Below are 2,500 nucleotides of genomic sequence, written 5' to 3' on the forward strand. Positions count from 1 at the left end.
GGGGCCATTGCTCCAAGGTGATTGGGCGGCCTATTGGGAATTATCGACGCCACACGGAGGGAGTGTGTATGACGCAGTGTAACCTCCACCTCCAGGCGGGGGCCTGACGGGTGTCGATGGCGGGGGGCCCCGTGCACTGCGGGCCCGGGGGGGGGGCTTCTGTTTGGCTCCAGGTCAGATTTGGTTTCTGGTGCTGATGGTCAAATCTGCCGTAGTGCGAGAGATGATTATTCATGAAGCGTGTTCCCCTGTGTCTGGTGGACTCCAGCCCACTCAGTGGTCCCCGACCACACACACACACACACACACACACACACAGACACAGACACAGACACACACACACACACACACAGACACACACACACAGACAGACACAGACACACACACACACACACACACACAGAAACAGACGCACACACACACACACACACACACACACACACACACACACACACAGAAACAGACGCACACACACACGCACACACACACACACACACACACACACACACAAAAACAGACGCACACACACGCACACACACACACACACACACACACACACAGACACAGACGCACGCACATACACACACACACACACACACAGACACAGATGCACGCACGCGCACACACACACACACACACACATGCATGGACTTGGATATTGGCAACCTGAAAAAGTTTCATCTGGCATTGAAACGCTGGGAGAATTCTCTTTCAACCAAACCCACGTACGGCCAACGACCAACCCTTAGAGGGATCCGCTTGGATTCCTATTGGGTTTTGGATATGCTACTTTTGATTCAGATCCCACAAACTTCATTAGATGCAATCTCAAAGCTTCCTTTCCCTCGTCTGTCGTATTCAGTAGTCATGCTTTTGATGACATGTATGATTCTCCAAAGATCCGTGAAAGTTTTTTATGGCGTCTGAAGTTCTGTGTTGCTGAAATCAGCATATTTACTGTATTTGTCATTTTATTATGAGTTATGTGGGTGATTCATAGCAAAAACCTTTTGTTATCAAAGAATATTGAATTTTGATTGACCATTTTCCTTTTGATTCTAATCAATATGCTGTTCCTTCAAGTGTATTTGTTTTCCTTTCAAAGCTGTTCTCGTAATGTAGAACTGCGTGGTTTGACCACACTTTAATTAAATGTTTTCCTTTTTGTTAATCTGCATTCGCTATCACTTGTTTACCATTAGCATGCTCCGGGTACAGTGACGTGTGTGTGGAACGGTCCCATCTATATGGTGTCTTTATGCTCTGTATCGATGTGCTTCTTCCCAGACAGCCAGAGTATGGAGGAGTGTGGCGAGAGAACAAAGAGGATCCTGGACTCTCCCAGTGTTCCACGGGCCAACCACCAGCTTCTGGCCCAAGTCATCAGGCACCTGGCCAGGGTCGCTCTCGCCCAGACTGGGCAACACAGCCAAGCGAGCCCCAGGCTGCTGGGACAGGCCTTCTCAGGATTACTCTTCAAGCCTACTCTCTTCAGGTATTGGATGGACATACCAGCTCATGTACACATCCCAGGAATGGATGCAGTTCTTAAAGATCCAATTATAGGAACGTTAAAATTAACATAATACATATAAATAACCTTTATTTATCTTATTATTAAATATAAATTATTAGAATTATTTCAAATGTCGACATTTTTGGACAACCTAAGTAAAACAACTGTACTGTTTTTGCGCAGGAATTGCAATAAACACGCTACAAGACTCCTGCTTGTTCTATTAATGCAGAAAAGTCTTCAATCAAGCAAGCCTCTCCATCTGCCTTAGCAAGACAGGAAAACAAGGCTAATGTTTGGCTCAGCCGTAATATCAACATCCTGTAATCCAGCTCAGATGTTAAAGTACCGAGGAAAGCATGAGGAGGGCGAGCCACTTCTCACACACTGTGAGCAATGTCTTTCTCCTGCTTTTTAATTTCCCCTCCAAAAAACAAGCTGGCCAAGAATGTGTCTGATGCAAGGGGGCGATGTTAGTCAGCGAGACGGAGGCCAGGGGAGGACCCTGTACCCACGGGGTTTTAACGTCAGTCCGGCTCTGTGTATTGCAGACGGATGGCAGTTCTCATACACAGTTACTGGGTCCCGTAAACAGTCTTCACTGAACATCTAGTTCTCCCCCCCACTCCCATTTCTCGTGTTCTGCTGGTTAATGTTGCACACGTGTTTGTGCCACAAAGCATGAAACAACCATTTGATCATGTGTGTGTGCGTGTGTGTGTGCTTGTTTCTGATGTGCAGCGCCGACATGAATCCTGAACACCAGGTCAGGATTCTGGAGTCTCTGATCACAGCTGGAGGTCTCATGAAGACGCTGTCTGCCCCAGGTGAGGATACACACATGAGGTATTCTGCTCTCTCTCTCTCTCTCTCTCTCTCTCTCTCTCTCTCTCTCTCTCTCTCTCTCTCTCTCTCTCTCGCGGAGGCATGCTTCACTTTCACTTTTCTTTAAGAAACGTGGGGTAAAAACATCGATGTTTGCCT

At 47.2% G+C, this 2,500-nt stretch overlaps 1 protein-coding gene across 1 annotated transcript in view; it reads left to right on the plus strand.

The window, feature by feature from the left end:
• pik3r3b (phosphoinositide-3-kinase, regulatory subunit 3b (gamma)) overlaps positions 1–2,500 on the plus strand; it is a 129,648-nt gene that overhangs the window by 64,250 nt on the left and 62,898 nt on the right. Inside the window, exons 5-6 of the mRNA XM_060067089.1 lie at positions 1,288–1,495; positions 2,258–2,343. Of these exons, the coding sequence (XP_059923072.1) occupies positions 1,288–1,495; positions 2,258–2,343 (294 nt within the window). The remainder of the gene's footprint in view (positions 1–1,287; positions 1,496–2,257; positions 2,344–2,500) is intronic.

This window comes from Gadus macrocephalus, chromosome 12 (genome assembly GCF_031168955.1).
Source record: "Gadus macrocephalus chromosome 12, ASM3116895v1".
Classification (NCBI taxonomy): domain Eukaryota; kingdom Metazoa; phylum Chordata; class Actinopteri; order Gadiformes; family Gadidae; genus Gadus; species Gadus macrocephalus.